The 20302-nt window shown below is 48.5% G+C and overlaps 1 protein-coding gene across 3 annotated transcripts in view; it reads left to right on the top strand.

Annotated features, from left to right (window-relative positions):
- The window catches only part of dapk1 (death-associated protein kinase 1), a 61846-nt gene that overhangs the window by 30605 nt on the left and 10939 nt on the right, over positions 1-20302 (top strand). For 2 of the 3 annotated variants that reach the window (XM_080894102.1, XM_080894103.1), the window contains 13 exons: positions 2180-2309; positions 4454-4502; positions 4631-4657; positions 7865-8017; positions 9803-9848; positions 9932-10021; positions 10797-10889; positions 12607-12726; positions 14481-14579; positions 15539-15637; positions 17347-17445; positions 17540-17737; positions 17889-18086. In XM_080894102.1, the coding sequence (XP_080750228.1) occupies positions 2180-2309; positions 4454-4502; positions 4631-4657; positions 7865-8017; positions 9803-9848; positions 9932-10021; positions 10797-10889; positions 12607-12726; positions 14481-14579; positions 15539-15637; positions 17347-17445; positions 17540-17737; positions 17889-18086 (1401 nt within the window). Of the gene's footprint in view, positions 1-498; positions 582-2179; positions 2310-4453; positions 4503-4630; positions 4658-7864; positions 8018-9802; positions 9849-9931; positions 10022-10796; positions 10890-12606; positions 12727-14480; positions 14580-15538; positions 15638-17346; positions 17446-17539; positions 17738-17888; positions 18087-20302 lie in introns of those variants that run through there. The other variant, XM_080894104.1, reaches the window with a different exon arrangement.

The following is a 20302-nucleotide window of genomic DNA, read 5'->3' as shown; positions in this document are numbered from 1 at the left end:
ACGATGAAAACGGATCCGTTCATGTTTAGTTGGGATAAAACGACTGAAACCATCATTAATATTTAATTAACTGTGCACATATAAAAACCAAACTGGAGCCCTGAAAAACTTTGCTATGTGAAATACAATGATGTTTAAAATATCTGAGCTGTGTGAGTTCAGATGATCTCAGAGGACACAAACGTGTCTGAGTGAGCGCGCCTTTCAAATGCACTTCTTACATGCTAACTAACTGGCTGTGTGATGTTCAATAGTTTGTCTCGGTTTTCCAGGGATTCGTCTCATTAACGTCCTTAAACATGAGAACCAAACGTTTGTCACGGTTTTCTGTCTCAGTGAAACCCTGGGAGTGTCCTGCTCCTGACCGTCAGCTGACTGGAGCGCTGATAACGTGGCATCTTTCTGACCACTCTGGTTTCTCTCTGTGTCTCTGGGCTCATAGTCATGACTAATCTGTTGTTTAAAGGTCTCTGTTGTTAGTGGACAGTTTTCCAGAGGGACGAGCAGAGGTCAGGAAGCACTCGGCACAGTGCAGCACATTATGTTTCCTCCATGCTGGACGAGCTCCAGTGTTTCTGGTTGTGAGTGTTCTTTGTTTGTGTCTCGTCATTATCATTGATCAGTTTTCCACTTGCGCGGCGTCCTGGTGTCCTCGTACATCACAGTTTGGGACACGCTGGCCTCAGGCCTGCAGATAATGATAACCTCTGAGCTCAGCCGCTCGTGATCGATGCCGGAGCTTTTACCGAGCACGCAGCCTCCGCTCCGCGCATTAGCCGCCGTTATTCACTGCTCGGCTTCAGACTTCATTTAATATACTTTACTTACTGATCCCACTAAAGTCAGGCGTCTTTTATATTTCCACCCGTGTTCTGGTCATATGACGCTTTATAAGATGTTTTGTGAGTTTTAGTTGGAGGCTGTTTACGCTGCTTTTATAAGGAAATGCAAAAGTTTTCTTTTCCAATCAGCTGTTAGAGACAGTAACGTGACCTGTGAACTCAGTGCGTGTAATCATTTAGAGTCACCTGCGCTTTTACTGGAAAGTATATGAAATGAAAACTCGGCTCCGACGCGTCAGCTCTGTCTCTGTTTACCGATCGTGTATCTGTGTTTGCGTTCGCCGCCTTGTCGCAGTTTCCACTTTGCTCCTGGTTTAAGGTGTCCACACGATGCAGACGGAGACCTGGAACAGCTTGTAACCCACATTGGATCATCTTCCTTCACTCCAGCATAAACATGAGCATAAACATCGCTGCTGGTGGAGCAGAGAACAGAGCGGGCGAGCTGTTGTCAGCGCTGCCCACAGCCAATCTGTTCCTCCCCGCACTGAATCCCAGGCTCGTAATCGTGCTGAAAGGACGAGACCTGAAGGGAACGCGGACTCATCTAAAGCTCGTCTTTGGCTTTCTATCCTTTCTCCCACTTCCTCGAGAGGTTTCCACTCATGATTTGCATGGGATTTCCATCCCTGATGAGCCTGCTTCCTGCCAGACTCTTCCTGTGTGCTCCTGCCTCCTCCTCTATTTGCACACACAGGACACGCTGTGTTTCCTGCACACGTCTGCTCTGTTTCTGGACGTCTGAGCTGTTTTTCATTGAAATCATGGCGGGCAGATGGACGTGCTTTATGGAAATGTCACCTCCTCCTCTGTCTAATCGCTTCAGTTTGATTTTTACAGTCGATTCATAACAGTTCCCTGAAAGGTCGATATTAGAGAGACGATCAGGTGTCAGCAGCACTGTCTGACAACCAACCTGCTGCAGAGGAACCGCAGAGAGAAAACCTGAACTGTGTGAGAGATAAAAGTTGATGACATGCAGCTGTTGAATGTAAACACATGTGGAGTGAAAGGAGGAGAAGTGTTGTGTGCATCATGGAAAATCACAGGAAGTCCAGAGCTGCACATGTTTGCTCAACAAAGACAGTTTGAAGCCTGATCTGAAAGTAGAGCTGAGTCCATAAGAGAGCCCCTGACAGCTGAAGGCTCCGCCTCCCATTTACTGTTAAATACTCATAGCGTCTGTTTGGATAACAGGTAGTCTTTAAGATGAGACAGGCCTGATTATTCAGGAATTATTAGATTATAAATGATGATAATTATAAGTCCAGCATGTGAGTAAGTCTAGTTCCCGTCTGGTTCGGCTGATGAATCCTGTTTTCTTTGCTCCTCTGCAGCCGGAGAACATCATGCTGCTGAACCGCTCAGTGCCTCACCCGCGCATCAAGATCATCGACTTCGGACTCGCCCACAAGATCGATTTTGGCAACGATTTTAAAAACATCTTTGGAACTCCAGAGTTTGTAGGTCAGTGTCCCACAGCTGTGCACACGGGGCTTTGTGTTTCTGACACTGTTCTGTTTTCCACCATGAACACACACACACACACACACACACACTGCACCACCCTGTTCTCCTGGCTTCATCCCAGAGGTTGCATATTGTGAGAATGGACGCCAAATGTACCGGAGGGACCGAGAGAGAGACCTGATAATAGGCCGGAGATTATCAGAACTGGCCCCTGCTGCCTGCACACACACACACACACACACACATTCTTGTTTTGATATTTTAGTGAGGACATCTCATTGACATAATGCTTTCTCTTGCCACTTACCTTAACCATGAAAAATGAATGCCTAACAGTAACTATAACCTAATTGTAACCCTGACATTAAAACCACATTTTGAGTCTCACACTCGTGGGGACGGGCACTTTGTCCTCATAAGTGACTGTTGGTCCCCACAAAGATGTCTAAACCAGTACACACGCTCGCAGAGACACCAGTGCCATCTGCCCTCATCTACTCTTCTCTGGGGCAGCAGCCAACCCTCCACCTGGTGCCAGTGCCCACTACCAGCAAGATCCAGGCCAAGACCAGAGCACGTTCCCGCTGCAGCGGGGTGTCAGCGGGCAAATGGTGTAAATAAAGATCAGGTGGAAGAAAGCCAAACGATGTGTGGGATAGACGATGCTGGAGAATCGAGTCAGCTGCAAAACATAAACATTCATGCTTTCCATAAAATAACATGTTCTTTATTTGTTCTCAGCGCTGAAAACCTAAAGTGTTGAAGCAGCAAATAAGAATAAAAGCTCAATATAATAAAATAAGATTCAAAATAAATTAAGTCCTTCTGCAAGTCTCGTCTGAGTTGGTATTTTAAGCCATTTTAAAATTTCAGGAAAGTCTGAGGCAGAAAAACTGAATCAAAAGTTAAAAGTCAAAGTAAAGTTTAAAAGCTTTTCCCTCCACGGCTGCTCTCGCTGCTCCTGCAGGCTGTTTGTTTAAAATCCAGGATTCTTGAATCCTGCTCGTCTCTGCTCGTCTCGTCTCCGGTATGAAGCGAGCAGATGAAATGGCAGATGTAAATGTAAATGCCAAGAATAATAATAATAATGGATTGCATTTATATAGCGTTTTCAAGGCACCCAAAGCGCTTTACAATTCATTCACTCTCACATTCACACACTGGTGGAGGCAGCTACAGATGTAGCCACAGCTGGTGAAGTGTGTTGCCCAAGGACACAACGACCAGGACAGAGAGAGCAGGGGGATCGAACCAGTGATCTTCCGGTTACAGATGTGCTTCCCAACCCCCTGAGCCACGGTCTTGCTTTTGCAGTTTGCATTTGCAGTTTCAGTTTTTGCTCTGCCTCGGGAACGCAGCGCTCGGCCGCTGCAGGGCGAGCTGGAAAAGGTGAGTGTGTGATACTGACGGCGGCATGCTGGGGCTGTAATAGCAACAGGAAGTTAGTTGTTGTAGTTCGCCCTGCTGTTCTGGCTCATTTACCAACACAGTCGGCTGTTAGAGGCGAGGCCCTGATGCACGGCTCATGGAGGAAATTAAGGTAGTTTAGATCCTTTAACACATGATTGCTGCAATTTGCATCGAGTTGTTCTCCGTCTCTGCGTCGCAGCTCAGTCACAGCTCCACACAGAGACGTAATGAAACGTACTCTAACGCAGCGCTGCACCCAAATGTAAAAACCACACAGATATAAAGACACTTCTGCAGGTGGGGAAACACTGTTAGCTGATTTATTGTCAATAATAAACTAATAAAGGCTGAAAACGTATTGTTTACAGTCTGGAAGCATTTGATTGGCCCATAAATGGAGCTGCAGGAAAAACGATGACATCATCCCGTTGATTTTTGTGGGTTCTTCTTTCAGATGAAGGATGTTTTGTTTCAGCACGATTAGAAATGAATTCGGTGATTTGTCTTTGATTATTCACACATTTACAGACAAGTGGGGAGAAAAGAAATCGCAGCTTTAGCAGGCGCCATAAAAAAATCCCACCTCTGAAGGAACAAACAAATCAGCGAACCTAGCCCAAAGCGATCGTGCGCTCCAGTAAAGCTCAGCAAACTCTGAGAAGAATTAGTGTGGAGAAGAAGTAACGTCTGTGTGCCGACCTGACTGCTAACAATCTGCTGTTTCCTCGCAGCTCCTGAAGTCGTCAACTACGAACCTCTGGGCCTGGAGGCAGACATGTGGTGAGTAAACACGCAGAGCTTCATCCCAGCTGTGCGTCTGCTGTAGAATACATCGAGGATTTTCATGGTGTTTGATGTTCGAGATGTTGAAAAGCTGAACTCTGTTTCTCTCTCCTGCCTCCGCCCAGGAGCGTCGGTGTGATTACCTACATCCTGTGAGTATCTCAACACCGCAGCAAACCTGCTCTTGCATAAACTGTATGTAAGCGATGGAGCTTTTTGAACCTGCTCTGCTTGTCTGACTGTAATTGGAATAATTACAGGATCAATCGAGCCGTCCGCTCGTTTTTCTATTGCAACCAGAGGAGTCGCCCCCTTTTGGCCATTAGAAAGAATGCAGGCTGACGGCTTTTACACCTGATGGGAAGGGACCAGTTTTTATGTTTCACTTTGCTGTGTGTTCACTCGCTGAGCGTGAGCAGCAGCGAGTGCCAAGACGCGGCGATCTCAGCGGCGTCTCTCTGACCTCGGTGGGCGAATCTACGGTGGCCCTGAGAGCTCAAATGCACTGAAACATCAGAAATTAGCAGCAAAAAAAAATAATTCAAAAGCTCATAAAACGTGACGGCCCAGCTGCGAAAATCACGAGCTAACAGGAAACAGCTGCGAGCAAACACGTGTGTCCGCGATTATGAATCATGTGATTAAAACACGCGTTTCCTTCCATCTTTGATCTTTTTGACTCTTCTTTTGTCTTTTGTGCGAAGCCTTTGTTTTTTTTCTTGATGCCGCTTCGTGTCACACCCAAACCAGCAAACACCCACAGAGCGCTTTAAAGATGGCGTCGGAGAGCTACTGTTGTGATTGTGTTCGTATTAAATATCAAGCTGCGAGTTGTTGTCGACTGCATGCAGCCCACAGCTGCTGGATTTCCACGGTCAGCGGCTGGTTTTCACCCGAAGAACGTTTTGTTCCAACGCCATCATCAGTTTCTTTGATTTCTTTGTTCTTCGTGGTTTCATTTGAGGAAGAGTTGAGCTCAGTCACCAAACGAAGCCGTCACAGGGTCGGCGACACGTTTCCTGTGGGCTCGCCGACTGTCACGCTGTGATGGGACCCGCTCTCATCGCACGTCCAATTATCCACTGATGGAAAAGGTTGTTTAATATAAAACTGATTTATACTAGTAAATTCCTGCAGTGTTTGATTATTTTTAAAGAAGTGGCCTTTTTAGAAGGATGTTTGCTCCGGCACACTGAACAGCCCTGTTATTAAAAGCTTGTTTTTCCTGCTGCGCGCACACTGGAACCTAAATGAGCCGAAACTCATCACAATATTTAAAACACTTTAAACAGATCAGATATTTGCCTCTGAGCCACAGATGGGATTTTCCCAGTCCTGATAATCTCTGCATGTAACTCGCACGTTAAGCTGTTTTTAATATTTGAAAACTTTTCTTTTATTTGCTCTGATTCTTAAATATTAGCGCTAACGTGCACTGTTGTTTGAGGCTAGTCTGCTTAAGCTAATTGACTCTGGACTTTATCCTGCTCTGCCGATGCTTTGATCTTATCAGCATGTCGTTGGGTTGATAAAGGAGCTCGGAGGATCGCAGTAGTCTGATTAGATCCAACAAATTCTCCTGAATTCACTTAGTTTGGTCTTTAAAGCAGCCGTTCTGCAGACAGCTGTTTGTGTGCTCTGTGTTTGTGAAGCAGTCGCCTGCAGACGTGTCAGCACAGTTTAATTCAGCAGCAAAAGTGAAGTTCACGTCCTCGACGACCCGCCGGTCGACTGCTGCCGGCTCTCGATGATCCCGTCGCCTCTCTGTGTACTCAGCTGAAGGCTTCCTGAGCTCCCGCGCACCTTTATCCTTCAAAGTGACACCTACACCAATTTTTCCAAAAAACAAATCGCACATTAGTTGCGTTTGCCTACACAAACATGCGAGCGTGCCAAACAAAACAAGGCGAGAGAGAGAGGGAGAGAGAGAGAGGGAGGGAGGGAGAGAGAGGGAGGGAGGGGGTAAATGCCCAACGCCAACCTAAAGGTGTCATCAGAATATTCAATAATAAGCAGCTGCAAACAATACAAGCTTTTCAGTTTGCATGATACACAATCTCAAACAAATGTGTCTGTGCTCACACACACACGTGGGGTATTGATATCTTGTGGGGACATCTACCCAGTCCCCATAAAGACATGAATACAAACGCACACTCACACATGCATCCCAGTTCGTGGCGTCCGCCCACACAGCTGTCACAGCTCAGCCTGGCAAGGTTGAAAATAGATTGTTCTCAGCTTCTTATCACAGCAGAGCAACAGAGAGGTGCGCTGACTCTTCATCTCTCACTGGCAAATGTAATGTATAGTGTGTGTGTGTGTGTGTGTGTGTGTGTGTGTGTGTGTGTGTGTGTGTGTGTGTGTGTGTGTGGGAGCGTTCGGTGAGCGTGACACGATGACCACAGAATCATAAACAGTGCTCTGGGTAATGAAACGCGCTCTTATTTCCTCTTTCATCAGGCCTGGCGTGCCGTGCGCCACACAGCCTGGAATCATATGACTGAACGTGGCGCCTCTCTGCTCTGCTGACCCCCAGTCTGGCTTTCAGGCTGGTCACAGGGCTTGATTTCGGCCTGGTGCTCAGTGCACGAGTGTTTTGGAGAACCAGGAGGTAAAATGTCACCAGGAGTCCTGACGTCACACTTCCCTGCCGATTGTATCGCCTGGCCTCGTAACGAGCCGCCGCAATGACTCGTTTGTTGTGAGCAGCTTTATACAGTCGATAAATTCATACATTTCCACTCAGCCTGAGCTCGACCTGCACCAGCTCCACGCCTCCCCCAGATCACATGTTAATTAGCAGCTGGTGACGGGATGCAGGAGTCGGAGCAGAAGGGGAGGCCGGGTTTGTCGGGAGCTGCTGTTCGGTTTAACGGGCTAAAGTCCGGGAGGCCGAGCCCTCGTTAACGTGCACGACTGCTCAGCCCTGCGTGTGCTGCGCCGTGGTCTGTCCATTAAAACGTGCTCCCCTCAGTGCATCTGCTTTGTGTGTGCGTTCAGTGGAGAGGTGCATTAAAATTCCTGCACTCACACCGAGAGCGGTCCAGCTGGTTTCCCTGAGAGTGTTTGATAGCGACGCTTCACTAACGAGTCACAGTTATTTGCAGCTCTTTAATCACATTCACTCAGCAAAGCGTTGTAAGGTTGTAGTTTGGATTTCAGGGGCTGAAGCTCATCAGCGTTTGGACTAAAATCAGAATTCCTCTTCCTTTGTGATTACAAGACAGCTGAGCTGTAGTCAGAGAAGGTTCCACCTGATGTGATGCAGAGCTGGTTTGTTAAAGTCCTCACACAAAGATAAAAACCCGCCAGCCTGCACGTTTCTGACCTCTCCGTTAACCTTTCTCGTCCTGCAGCCTGAGCGGAGCCTCTCCTTTCCTGGGCGACAACAAGCAGGAGACTCTGGCCAACGTGTCGGCGGTGGACTACACCTTCGATGAGGAGTTCTTCAGCAACACCAGCGTGCTGGCCAAAGACTTCATAGCGAGGCTGCTCGTCAAAGATCCAAAGTATGTTCTGTTTCCATTGTATTTGAGATCAAAGCGGCCTTAGAGTCACATCAGAGCAGGAGCTGCTTTAATCACGACAAACGTTTCCATGCAGAGCTGCCAGACTGCAGGGTGACTCCTTCAGACACAAGTCTGCTTTGAGGCCTTCCTGCGTATCCTGACTCGAGGTGGTTTGGTTGACGGTGTGATTTCCTCCAGTCAGCTGAACAACAAACGAACACATTTCGTCTTCAGCTCTGAGTCTTGGCTGTAACAGCAGCGTTTAAACGACGCGTTGACTTCTAAATGATCGCTCTCTGATTGGTCTCGTTTAATCGCTTTTAAAACGCTGACAGGAAAATTGAATAGGTGCTTTCTGCAGATATTCCAGCTACGCCTGCCTCCTCGCTCGGCGCCGTGCCTTTTGGCGCTGGCTCCTAAAATTGTTTGGACCGTTCCCTCGTTACAGAGTTGCTGTAGCAACAGCTGAATGGCTGCAGCTGTGCTCGAGGACAGTTACCGCCATCAAGCTCTTTTCTGCTCGTAATTACGCCAGCTCCTTTCAAAACAACGGCGTGAGAACGAGGGGGCTAACAGAGGTGATTAATTGTAGGTGTGAGGATGATTTCATTTGGATAACCTTAAGTCAGAGAGGAGACGATGAGGGGTGGGCATGCGCTGCTGTAAACAGAGAGACTTTACCAGCTTCACCTAATGGGGCTTTCAGAGATGACGGGCCGAGCGCTTCGTAATGGAACGGCTTTTAATTGATCTGCGTCGAGGTTTGCATTCAGGAAGATAATGAAGAGATGCTGTTATGAAGTCTGCTGGGTTAAAGCTGCACCAGCACAGGCCTGGAAATCTGGGAACCTGTGTGGTTGGTGTGAATGCAGTCGCCTCGGCTGCAAACGGGGATGTGGTGGCGATCGGGCCGAGCCGAGAGGAAGCGGCGCCTTCGCCAGGTTCCCCAAAATCTATGTAGGACGTACGGAAACCTTTCCTGAACAACGGGCTGTTGTTGGACTGAGGCCGTCCCTGAAGCACATCGAGCTTTACTAAATATTAATCATTAATGTTGGTGCAGCACTCTGTCAGGTTAACTTCTGCTTTGTTTGGATGAAATGTGAGCGTTTTAAAATCTGTCAAACTGTTGTCTGTCTCAGGAAGTAGCACCGAAGTGCATCACGTAGATTTGTTCCCTTTACTCCGACGACCACGCCGAGTTTCTCGGTACCGCCTTTCATGAGACGCCGCGTAGAGAAGCATCGAAAGAGGAAACTGAATATTCCAGGTTAACAAAGAGCAGCAGTTATATCTTTATTGCTCATTAGGTGCAGAGCGACAAAGGTCAGCTGTGTAATATCAGCAAGCGATTATTAAAAGACGCACAGAGACGTGGCCGAGGCTGCAGCCTGACACGGACGCACAGCTCGCACACCTACAGCCAGTTTACACTCACCCGGTGTGGGTGTCTGTGGACTGTGGGAGGAAGTAAACCCACACAGAAAGCCTGGCAGGTTCAAACAGAGGGCAGCAGGTTCAAAGCACACAAAACATTTTACAAATAAAACCAAAAATACATCTATAACCTGTAACTGCCTCAGATTAAAGCAACTCAAATGAAAACAATTAGGAGATAAATGAAAGTCCTGCTGCTGTCAGGCTTCGTGTCTCCATCCCAACTGTGTGTTTCCTTTGTAAAACAGAAAATAATCAGCATTAATGCACAAAGAAAAAGACCGAAGCTGAACCGCAGCAGCTGGAACATCTGATGGTGAATCATCGAGTTTCCTTTTCTGTCCACAGAAAGCGAATGACCATCCAGGACAGCCTGCAGCACCCCTGGATCAAGGTGGGACTGATGTCAGCGTTTGGATTTTGTTGTCCGAGCTTTTCTAACTTTAACATTTATCTCGTTTCGTTTCCTATAATCAGCCAAAGGACACTCAGCAGGCTCTGAGCAGGAAGGAGTCGGCCGTCAACATGGAGAAGTTCAAAAAGTTTGCAGCCAGGAGAAAGTGGAAGGTGAGAGTTTTCCATCTTACTGGTTTCTACGCTCACGCTGAAGCTTCAGGAGCAATAAAAGACATTTCCCATGATGCACTCTGAAAGCTTCTTGCTACAAAGTCTCCTCATTGGTGCTTCGCTGTCACTATTGATCGCCACGGGGTCGCCGCAGCCATCAGATTCACCGCCGGCTTCTTTACTGCGTGTCGGCTTCGGTTCGTCACAGCTGACCCGGCGACGCTCCCAGCCAACACAACGCAGCGGCGTTTGAAGCTGCGGCGCTGCTGTCGCCATGTTTCTGTCTTCTGTTTGGTGACTCACAGCAGCTCCTGGCTTTGCAGCAACCTTCATCTTTGAGGATTTATTTATGTTTGATACACAAAAACCTCCAAAACACACAAACGTTAAACGCAGCTCAGGCTCATCTCGAAATTCAGAGGGAAGAATAAAAAACTGCAGCGACACAAAGAAAACCTGCTTTTAATAAATGAATTCTTATTAATTGGACAAAATCATTTATGTGTTTATTGATCATTTGAGGTCATCAGTTCGCTCTCTGGTGATGATGGTTGATATATAATCTGTAACATCGACGTGAAGCTGGAACATTTGCAGACGTGTGAGGTCGATCCACGTGCAGGTCAGCGGGTTACGAGCGATGAATCGGAGCAAAGAACAGAGCAGAAAATCGCTCTCCTGCCTGTCGGCGGGGATCCTTAACGTGACGTGACGTGAGCTTGTTCTGCTTCTGCACATTCACCGACCCCGTGTCTTCTCTGTTTGTCTCTTGCAGCAATCGGTCCGACTCATCTCCTTATGTAACCGCCTGTCCCGCTCCTTCCTGTCCAGGAGCAACATCAGCGTGGCCCGCAGCGACGACACGCTGGTAAGACGGGGCCTCACACCAGCAGAGCAGCACATAAATACGTTCAGCTTCATGCACCTGCTCCAGCTCTGAAGTCAGTCCTTATCTCCAGCCAAGAGTTAGAGTAACTGAGACGTGCAGCGCGAGCGCTTTCAGTTTGACTGAATGTTCAGTTACAGCTCAGGTATTTGTGGCCTGACAGATGGCAGAAAACCATCTTTTCCTCATTCCTGCTGCGCGTGTGTGTGTGTGTGTGTGTGTGTGTGTGTGTGTGTGTGTGTGTGTGTGTGTGTGTGTGTGTCTGTCTTTGTTGGGAGGTTTACTGTACTTGTGGGACCGTCAGCCCTTATGGAGACCTGGTCCCCACAAGTTTGAAGCCATTTTTGAGATTCAAAGTGGGTTTGAGTGTTAGTTACAGTTTGGTTATGGGTCAGGCTGAGGTTTACGAATTCATTTTCCATGGTTAGGGTCCAGGGAAAGCATTATGTCAGTGAGATGTCCCCACAGGTCATGAATACCCAACGTGTGTGTGTGGTTTCCAGGCTCCCGGCGTGCGTCCGTCTGCGGTAAATGATGAGTCAGCTTGTTCGGACACACGGAGGCTTTTATGTTGTTAGCGTGTCCGTTTCCAGTCGACACGATAAGCTGGACAGATGTAAACACTGCAGCTTCTGTGAGGAGCTCAATCATTCACAAAGCAGCCGAGGCCGGCCCTGTTATGTCATCAAAGGATTACACAGCAGCTTCCTGCCGTCACAGGTGACCTGACAGGTAGGACTGGGCACGGTGAGGTCACAGCGCCCCCTGTGGTTCAGGGTAACAAACACAAGCTCTCTGATGGAGACTTCCAGGCAGTTCCACGGTTTAGTGACTTACCTGAAAAGCAGGTACAGGTGGGTGTTCGTGCTCTGAGAACAGCCCGGCCTGCTGGGACGGCTTTGTGAATAATTAAGTTTCTCACAGAAGCTGCAGTGTTTACACGTGTTCAGCTCATGTTACCGAGGTCAGCTCCGCTAGTTCAGACAGCTCATTATTCCTGCATGCTCCTGCAGGACTGTTGTGGTTTCTTCCTCAAATGAACCTTTTGATTGTTGTCTGTCTTGTTTTTTTTATCACACATTCAGGTATTTGTTCTGCAGTTTGGATAAAAACATTTGAACTTGGCAGCGATGTGAAGCAGAAAGACTTCATGTGATTAGAGCTCGTTCTTGCTGAGCGTCTGCTTGCATCACCGCTCGATGCATAAATGGATGAGTGTGGTTACCGTCGCAGTCGGAAGGCCGCTTCTTTGTACTGCAGTTATTAAATCATTTCTGTGTATTTTGGAGGTCACAACGAGACCCGGAGGTCTTTTTCACGTGTGTGCGATCGAGGTGGGCATGGAGCTCCCAGCAGGGCCTCGCTGCTCGTGCATGTTTGTGCTGTTTGCAGCTCTCCGAGGTGCTTTAGTCACGGCTCGCCCAGCAGCGAGGTTATGTTGAGGAATGCGGCCAAAGAGTCGAGCTTGGCTGAGCAAACGCCACATCAGCCTCGCTCTCTCGCTGCCTCCTCGCCTCGCTCATCGTCGTCTCTTTGTGCAGCGAGGCGGCACGGCCGGTTGCTGCGCTGCACGGCTGACTCTGGCTGAAGGTGACCGGGTCACGTGTCGCTGACAGAGTCGTAATCGCTGGATTCTCGGTTTAGATCAAGTGAGCAGCAGAGGATTAAATGTCTTTAACCGTGTTTCTCACCTGTTTAGGACGAGGAAGACTCCTTTGTGATGAAGGCCATCATCCACGCCATAAATGACGACAACGTGCCGGGTCTGCAGCATCTCCTCGGCTCGCTGAACAACTACGATGTGAACCAGCCCAACAAGGTGACGCACAGACACGCTCAGCTCGTTCCTGCTGAACCCAACGAATCTGAAGTAGTGGCGCAGAAGCACGTCTGCCAGTGTCTCTATTCAAAACTGAATACATCAAAGTGAAGCAGGCGCCACCCTGAGTCATCCACACAGAGACGTGTGTGTGGAGCTGTGGATGCGCTGCCTCCATCTTTCTCTGAGAAGTCACGCTTTGAGTTTTAGACGCTGGGACCAGGTTAAGACTCGGTAACGAGTTGGCTTTGTGCTGAGGTTGGGAAACGGGTCAGACTCGCGCGAGCGGCGTTTCTTTAAACGTTCACATTTAACAAAGTCACCATTCAAACAGATAAAACCGTCACATTTGCAATTTTTATAACTAAATAACTTGTTTATTCTTCATGATCCCAAGAAATTGTGAAAATCAGGGAATAATTTTCCCTTTTCGGGCATTTTTCACACCTGTGTAGGAACGCTGGCTCAGCGGGAGCAGCGATTTATTAAACTGAAGATCTCAGTTATTCCACTGCAGGCACGTCTCACAGGTATCCAGTGGGCTGGATTGCACCGCTGTGCTCCAGATTCAGATGAATCATGCAAATAATTTGAGAAATTATTCAGTTGTTGTGCAGCCTCGTGTTGCATAATGATGTTTGTGATGATGTTTGATCCGGCTTGTTCCAGCTCTGATCGACGCAGAGAGCTGATTGGCTGTCAGAGTTACATGTCTGAGCTGTGCTCCACACTGTGTGGACGGCAATCCTGCTTTCACATCCAAGGCAAAACGTAGCAAAGTGGACTATCCACCCAGGAATATAAAGTCTGACACAACCATCCCTCGACTTTATTAACCGCTTATCCAACAAATCCCAACGCCAACAAAATCATGACAGATTAAAAGTTGATTAAAGAATAAATTGAAAGCTTGAATCGTCTCAAAGATCTCCATAAAAATCTTTGTGTCTTTTCCATATTTATTTAAAGCTGCCAGCATCCCAGAAACTAGGTCGTCCCGTCCTCCAGCCAAAACACAGCAGAAGAAAAACAGCCTGACGTTTTAAACACTGACGGTCCACAGAGCATGTTTCCACAGAGCGTGTGTCCACAGAGCGTGTTTCCACAGTCGGGCCCACAGTCGCTTCCAGGCTCATCTGCCACCTGCAGACTTTTGCAGTGTGTAAACAGGTGAAATCTGCAGATTTGAAGCGTTATTGTGAAGCATCATCACGTCTTCATTAAAGAACATCAGTGAATGTGGGCGGAGGATGTGCTCGTGGTGCAGCGTGTTAGGGAGGCGTGTTCACGTCCGGTTTGTGGCACCGAGGGAGCGTTTTATGGGTTTTTATAAATCAAAGCACAGCCTGGGCATGATTACACAGAAACTAAAACACGCTTAGTTTTTACACCGCGCAGCCTGATGGTCGGGTACATGTCAGGACTTGGCGGGCGATGTGAGGACGAGAAGCCATTAAACTCAGTGAAGTGTAAGAAAATAGGAAGAGGAAAGAAATGAGGAGGGGAAGGATGAACAACCAGAGGCAGAGTCGGTACCTGACAGACTCGTCGGCTCAGTCTGTCTCTGCTCAGGGACTCGTTCAGAAAAGGCCATCTCGCCATTTTCATTCATTATTTCTACCTCAGTCTCGTTTACTTCCTCGCCACGTTTTCTGTGTAACTACAGGCTGTCAGATTGAGCTTTACCGCACAGATTAAAGACGCAGCGTTCACACATAAACAGGAAGCGTAACACGCGTGTGTGTGTTTTGCAGCACGGGACCCCTCCCCTCCTGATCGCAGCCGGCTGTGGAAACATTCAGATCATCGAGGTCCTGATGAGGAAAGGAGCGGAGATCCGGGCCCACGACAAGGTAAGAGCCGGACCTGCTGTGACGAAGACTGCATGGAGGAGCTGTAAGGCGCATAACAGCTGACCTTTGAAAAAGTGTGAGATATCTTCTTCTTTAGAAAAATCAGAAGCTAATGTAGACGTGAGGGTTGAGTTTAGCCCTGCGGGCTCTGCCTGCAGCACGGTCAGAGCCCACGTGTGACAGCTGACGTCGACTTGTTTCTTTGAAACTTATGAAGTTGCTTAAGATTGTTCAGAACCAACAAAGTGCATCAAACACAAAACTTGTGCCGCTGCTAAAACTCTTTGTCACAGCTGCATCTTCATCAGTGAAGCGTCAGAGACGGGAGGAAGACTTTAGCAGAGCCTGAAATCGTTTCCCTTCCGATAGCCGACAGTTCCTGGAAGTTCTGTGAGCAGCTGAACATCCGCAGCAGCTTCTCCCTGACAAACGTCCTTCATCGTGCCGTGCAGTCACTCTGTGCTTGCACCGAGCTGCAGGTCCTTCCTTGTTTTCCAAGATGTTAGAAAATAAGAGACGTCTGGAGCTGCTGACCCACACCAGGGTCGACGTCACGTCTCCGAACTCTGACGCAGCGATCTCGTTGCCTTTGATTTGATTTCAGTGCCACACATGAAATCAGGTTAATGCTGCACACACTGACTTACAGCATCAGGCTGCCATTAAATAAAGTTTCATTCTGTCATCATCGGTGCAGCGAGTTCAGGAGATTTATATAGAGACGTTATGACTTTATACAGAAACAATGAAAGAACGTGTTTTGATCTCGTTCCTCCGTTTAGAAACCACAGCTTCAACGTTGTGTCTGAGCCCAACATCCAAGCACATCCTCAGAACAATCCCGTGTTAGAGAGCACGGCACAGTATTGTCCAAGGATGCGTTCCTATCGTGTGGCTGCAGACTCTTTACTAAAGGTCAGGGATAAATCCTGCAACGCTGTTCTCTCTCCAACCCTCAGAGCGGAGCCAACGCCATCTACTATGCGGCGAGACACGGCCACGTGGCGACCCTGAGATTCCTCCATGACAAGAAGTGCCCGCTGGATGTGCAAGATAAGGTAGAAAAGCAGGTCCTTCCTCTCTGCACGTCTCACACTCACATGGAAAAACACACACTTACTACGACTCATCATGCTCTGTTATCTGTCAGCAATTACTCACTGCCTCCTACCCACAAACCCCTCGAGAAGCATTACTTTGAAATGCCCAGAAACAAACACACACACACACACACACACACACACACACACAGCTTTACACATTCACACTCTCACATTTCCACACCTGTGGAGAAAACCAGTTACTCTGGCATTTTATCAGCTTATTTGCTGTTGCTATGGAAACAGGCCTTGCAGGGAGAGATGGGATTGGTGCGTCTGTGTGTGTGTGTGTGTGTGTGTGTGTGCGTCTGTGTGTGTGTGTGTGTGTTTGTGTGCTTTCGATGCTAGTGCAGCCTCGGCGTGCCTTGCCTGGGCGTCCAAAATCCCAGAAGCGTTTTCCCGTCTCTCCGATCTTCACGAGGTGTCCTTTCCTGTCTGCGAACGCTGAGGCGGAGCCTAATCTGCGCTGCACGCGCTCTGCTGATTACTCTCCAGCTCCCGTCCAGGCGTCGTTAAAGTTTCATCTTTCTTTATTACACAATAAACCCCAAATCACAAGCCGAGGCGTTTGTGTGGAACTAGATAATTGCTTTGTGAGAACAGAGAAGCCAAAGGACCTTTCAGGTTTATCATAACAAGGTGAATCTGCGGCGGCTTTTTATGTAATTCGCCAAATTAAACCGCTCTTTGAGGGTTTTTCCTTTTTTCCAGAGTGACTCAGTCTCTAAGAAACAAGTAAACACGTCGTCTCGCTAACGAGCGTTTACGCTGACTGCCAGCCCCAAGTCTGAAACTCGTGGGTCAGTTTTTAACGAAAACAGAAGCGGAGTCAGAGTTCTAGTCAGAGTCAACATCCACAGCGTCCACGCTTGGTATGCATGGTCTGTGCACGGTCTGTGCACGGTCTGTGCATGCAGTGCAAACATTTGGCTCTGTGTTGTGTTTCAAGAAGCAGGGAGGTGAGTCCGCTGCTCCCTGTTAACATCTACTGGAGGTTTTGGCTACTATACGGAAAATCTGGGATGTTTGACCAAACTACAGAATCTAAACTGGAGACAGCATTCCCACTTATGGTGTCAGGATCACAGAGGCCCCCTGCTACCTCCACCTGCTCCTCTGATGGGTGATGGAGGACCGCCCTCTGAGGAAGCTCTTTCCCGCTGCTTGTATCCTCGGCCCTGTTCTTTCGCTCGCTGCTCTCGGGTGAAGATGGAAACAGAGGCTGTGCCGCGTGTCGTCTCCTCCAGTCTTTCACACATTGTTTTTGTCATGCAAGAGAAAATTTGCACGCGTGTCAATCATCTCTCATCACCGTCTAGCAGCTCGTGCAATCAACCAGCGCCTGGAATAATAAACATTTCACTTCCCGAAGCTGAAAGGAAGGTTCTCCAGGGAATCCTCCGGACACCAGCAAAGCTTCGTCTCTGTCACTGCGTTTATACTTTTACTCTGAGATTTCATAGGAACCGTTTTTATCTGAACCGTCCGACGTGTCACAGACGTGTTAGACGTCACGTGTGTCAGTCAGGTGGGTGTGAGCGACAGACACACAGTCGCTTCTTTTGTTCTTTTGTTTGACTTTTATGACACAATTTGATCGTTTCTAGCTTACTGCTAGTTTAATCTGCTGCTTTGTTATTAACATATTGGCTGTTGGTCACCTCCAGTCCGGCGAGACGGCGCTACACGTGGCTGCTCGCTATGGCAACGTGGATGTGGTGAGCTACCTGTGCAGCATCCGAGCCAACCCGGACCTGACGGACAGGGTGAGCGAGTGCAGCGACGGCATCGGAATAAGAACCGAGGGGTTGTTCGAGGGCCGCGGGGTTTTATCTTTGCGTTCCACGTTTCTGTCTGCAGGAGCAGGAGACGCCGCTGCACTGCGCTGCCTGGCACGGCTACTCTCCGGTAGCCCGAGCTCTGTGCCAGGCGGGCTGCCACGTGGACGCCAAGAACCGCGAGGGGGAGAGCCCGCTGCTGACGGCCTCTGCCCGCGGCTTCGTGGACATCGTGGAGTGCCTGGTGGAGCACGGAGCCGAGCTGGAAACCACCGACAAGGTGACCAGAGCTCAGCCTGATTTATTTTGGCACATTTTACTTTTACTTTTACGTGTTTTTGTGCGAGGGTTGACTAACAGGTCTCACAGCACACAGGTCTCACCACCTGTGCAGGTCACAGACACTGACCCGTCTGTGTTTGTGTCTCCAGGAAGGCCACACAGCTCTCCACCTGGCTGTGCGTCGCTGTCAGGTGGAGGTGGTCCGCTGCCTCCTCAGACACCGCTGCCAAGTGGATCAGCAGGACCGCCACGGAAACACGCCGCTCCACATCGCCTGCAAGGATGGAAACCTGCCCGTCGTCATGGCGATCTGCAATGCTAAGGCCAGCCTCGACCTCCCCAACAAGGTGAGTGCAAGCACTTCCCCCCAGACGGCCCGGATACGCTCCCTGAGGCGTTCCCAGGCCGCGCTGAGAGGACTGGTGGTATCACATAGTTTTCAGACACAGCTGTCCTCCTGAGAGTGAAGGTGGAGGTGAAGGACCTCCTCCTAACTCTGCGCTCCGCCCCCTCCCTCACATTCAGACACTGATGTTAATGTGTGGGGTTTTTATTTTTCGTCCCGATGCCGTTAACATGAATACGCTTTCTGTTTTTACTCGCCTCTTACATAATCTTCAAGCACATCTACTTCAGCGCCAGCTCAGCGATGCCGGTGTTATGTGATGTGTTACAGCACCTTGATGAGTCAGGCCGAACGTGTCTCTGTCTTATAAAACACGCTCTGCGTGACCAACAGCACCTGAGTGATTGAGCTAGCAGCCTCGGCGCTGCAGCCTTCACCCTGCGGATCGTGCTGCAGATGGGCTGCAGAGCGTTTTGCATTACTGTCACAGGAGTCTTAGAAGCACAAGAAGAGCAGAAGTAAACGACAGCTAACCGAACCACACTCAGCTTGACGCTCTGCAGGAAGTGAGATCCATGAAGTAATCTTCCTCACGAAGAAGACTCCTTTAAATCGAACCCCATCAGCTCAGCTGTGAGTCAGACCTGCTCCACATTGACCACAGTTTCAGATGATGAGGTGTCTGTGCCAGTAATCCCTGCTCTCACAGACTAATATGGTCGCCTCACTTGTGTGAGCACAGAGCTCCGCCCACCTGCTGTTCGGTTTGTGAGGAACGGCCAATGAGAGGAAACTCTCTCATAGGTAAAGGAGTTAGAATAGTTTGACCTGAGAGCAAATGTAGCTGAAGAAAAATAAGACGAGTTTAAATGAGTGTTTTAGATCGTTGTTTTGCAGCGGAGCTAAATGAGGCCTAATCGCAGGTGGAGCATTGATAAAAACACAGGAAGTAGAATATAACGCAGTGTAATGTTTACAGAGGTATGGGCTGTTTTCTGCTGACATATTTTAAAATCGTCTTTCTTCTGATATCTCCTGCCCTCCTCACACACCTCTGAAGCTCCCGTCCTCTCGCCTCCCGCATGTTTCTGATTCTACTTTCTATTTTGACACCATACATTTAAATAGATTCTGCGACGGGGAAGCTTTTCTCGGCTTTTTCTGCAGAAACGTGTTTTCAGCGTCGCACAGGGAGGCGATGTGCATCGGGAGCAGACGGCGCTGCCAGAGACGTCGTGGTTCATGCATTATTCTCAGCTGGAGCTCGTTTCTTTTAAGCTCGTGTGAAGCAGCGAATCACAGGCTGCTGACTCTGGGTCGGTCTTTGCTGTCAGCTGCAGACACCGAGCAGAGAAATAAGAGGGTGGGATTGAAACCGTCTCCAGCTCAGTTTGCAGCATCACAAAAACAGGGTGGATGTTCTTCCAAACTGCTGCAAAGGAGAATGGATTGAAACACCTCCGTCACTGAGCTCTGATTAAATCCCAAAGCTTTTACTGTAACATCAACATCGAACTGCTCTGGATTTATGAGATATTGTGGTATGAAATTGATGGCAATTATATGGTGTTTACAGTAATTAGCGTTGTTTTCAGGGCACTGTGTTCCTGCTCTAATCAGCAGTTTTATTCTTCAGGCCGAGCGACCGCAGCGGGAACAGCGAGCAGCCGATCAGCCCGCCGAAGCACGACCGTGCGCTTAATTAGGCCGAGTTAGCGCGAGGCAAGAGGGGGAAACGCCGTTCAGTGTTTGTTTAGAAAATGTGATAAATGTTGATTTCAGTGTTTGTGTCACTCTTTTTCCTCCACATTTGTGTTACAGTGACGGCAGCTTAAAGAGAGCAACGTTTTATTTTTGCCAGCTTTCTTCTGATTGGCTGCTCCTCATTAACAGGAAGTGGGTGGGGCTTCTCATAGAGAGATGTGTACCTGAGAAAACCATCAGATATCTGCTCTGTATGACATCACGCAAAGATTATTTATTGATTTATTGAAAAGAACTGAATGTGAGCTTCTTAAAAAGCTTCTGCCTCAACATTTAAACTGAGCATGCTCAGAAGGTTTTGGCGTTTTCAGGAATCCTTATTCGAGCATTTCTGCTCAGCAGCCTCAGTTATTAAGAATAACCTGTAAGTGTCAAAGCGAACATGAATGATTGTGTGCGTGACTTTCACCGTGTCCAGCGCTGACGTGTGCTGCTTCCTCTCTCCTCTGTGCG

The sequence above is a fragment of the Rhamphochromis sp. 'chilingali' genome (assembly GCF_963969265.1).
Source record: "Rhamphochromis sp. 'chilingali' genome assembly, chromosome: 10".
Lineage (NCBI taxonomy): Eukaryota > Metazoa > Chordata > Actinopteri > Cichliformes > Cichlidae > Rhamphochromis > Rhamphochromis sp. 'chilingali'.
The sequence above is the reverse complement of the archived record's forward strand: the minus strand, read 5'-3'. Positions and strand labels throughout refer to the sequence as shown.